The sequence below is a fragment of the Nycticebus coucang genome, chromosome 4 (genome assembly GCF_027406575.1).
Source record: "Nycticebus coucang isolate mNycCou1 chromosome 4, mNycCou1.pri, whole genome shotgun sequence".
Taxonomy (NCBI): domain Eukaryota; kingdom Metazoa; phylum Chordata; class Mammalia; order Primates; family Lorisidae; genus Nycticebus; species Nycticebus coucang.
The window spans coordinates 135,402,967-135,404,448 of NC_069783.1; the positions used below are offsets into that span (position 1 = coordinate 135,402,967).

The 1,482-nt window shown below is 43.9% G+C and overlaps 1 protein-coding gene across 1 annotated transcript; it reads right to left on the bottom strand.

The window, feature by feature from the left end:
* Positions 1-217: 217 nt before the first annotated feature.
* On the bottom strand, positions 218-989 carry LOC128584896 (transcription factor BTF3). Its single transcript, XM_053590170.1, has one exon. It carries the CDS (start codon positions 972-974, stop codon positions 486-488), a length of 489 nt encoding a protein of 162 aa, XP_053446145.1. The 5' UTR covers positions 975-989; the 3' UTR covers positions 218-485.
* Between the last annotated feature and the right edge of the window lie 493 nt (positions 990-1,482).

The window sequence follows — 1,482 nt, forward strand, 5'->3', positions numbered from 1 at the left end:
TATGCTAACATGCTCTAAAATTCTCTGCTCCTCGCAGAGCTTCCGTACTGCTTGTTCATTTGAGACAGGGTCTTGCTCTCTGGCCCAGGCTGGTGTGTAGTGGCATGATCATAGCTCATTGTAAACTTGAATTTCTGGGCTCAAGCAATCCCATCTCAGCCTCCCCAATAGCTGGGACTAGGACGCCATACCTAGCTAATGTTTTTAATTCTTTTTTTTTTTTTTTTTTACTAGGCAAAGAACTTTATTAACCTTTCTTTCAAACTTTATTCCCAGGCTTCTTCAGCTTAATTAGCTGCAAAGAATGAATTATGTATAAGCAAAAACTGAAAAGAGCTGCAATGTCCAAGGGCTTGGGCTTAAAAATATTAGAGATCTAGATTTTATTAGATCCATAAACAAAAACAATTTTAAAAAGCAGTCATAATATAAAATAGCAGCTCCCAGTAACTTCTTCAAGTTTCATCTTCAGAAGTTGACTCAATTCAGTTTGCCTCATTCTTGGAAGCCTCGTCAAAATTCTCCACAAGATCTGGAACTTCATCATCATCATCCTCTCCAGTAGCAAGTGGTGCTTTTCCATCCACAGATTGTTTAGGCAGAGCTTCAGCCAGCCTCCTCAAGCTTGTCAGACTGTCTGCACCAAGCTGGTTTAAGATGCTGGGTAGCATTTCTGTCAGCTGCTTTGTCTCAGCATGGCCTGTAATGGTGAAAGTGTTTGCTGCCAGAGATGCCTGAACTTTAGGGTTGTTAAAGTGGATCACTGTTCCTTGGTTTGTAAACATATTCACCTCTTCAATACCAGAGATATTGTTTACCCCTAACTTCTTTAAGGAGAATTGAAGTTTTTTATCATCTGCTGTAGCTGTTCTATGAACCACCTTCTTCTTTCTGCGAGCAGTTCCTTTCCCACCAATGCGCACTTGTGCCTGTAGCTTGGCAAGTTTCTCTTGGTTCATGATAGTTTCTTTCATCTTGTCGGAGCGTAAAGGGGGCCGCGGTGGGGACTAGGGTTGGTGCCCAGGGGGTCTTGGGTGGACCAGCTGAGTTTAAGCGCACACACGCGGAGACGCAAGATCTGTTTTTAATTCTTTACTGTGTAGAGACCAGGTCTTGCTGTATTGCCCAGTTTGGACTCAAATTCTTGGCCTCCCATGTGGTAGGTGCAGGTTTGAGCCACAACACCAGGCTAGGAGGAGAGGTTCTCTTTATTCAGATGGAGGCGAGCAAGGAAGAAGCGAATTTGCACTTGCTTGCAAAGTCCATGGACACAGTCACCAGAAAGGGGAGATTCATTCAACAGTGTTCTTTCTTCTTTCTTTTTTTTTTTTTTTTTGAGCTGGAGACTGTATTCCTAGATAGAGTCCACATGTCCTCATAGCTCACTGCAACCTCAAACACCTCCTACCTCAGCGCCTCCCGCCTCCCCCCAGTAGCTGTGACTGGAGCCATGTGCCACCACGCCCAGCTAATTTTTCCAAT

Bases quoted from the DNA above. Each gene is read 5' to 3' on its own strand.
- LOC128584896 (XM_053590170.1), bottom strand. From the start codon at position 974: ATGAAAGAAACTATCATGAACCAAGAGAAACTTGCCAAGCTACAGGCA.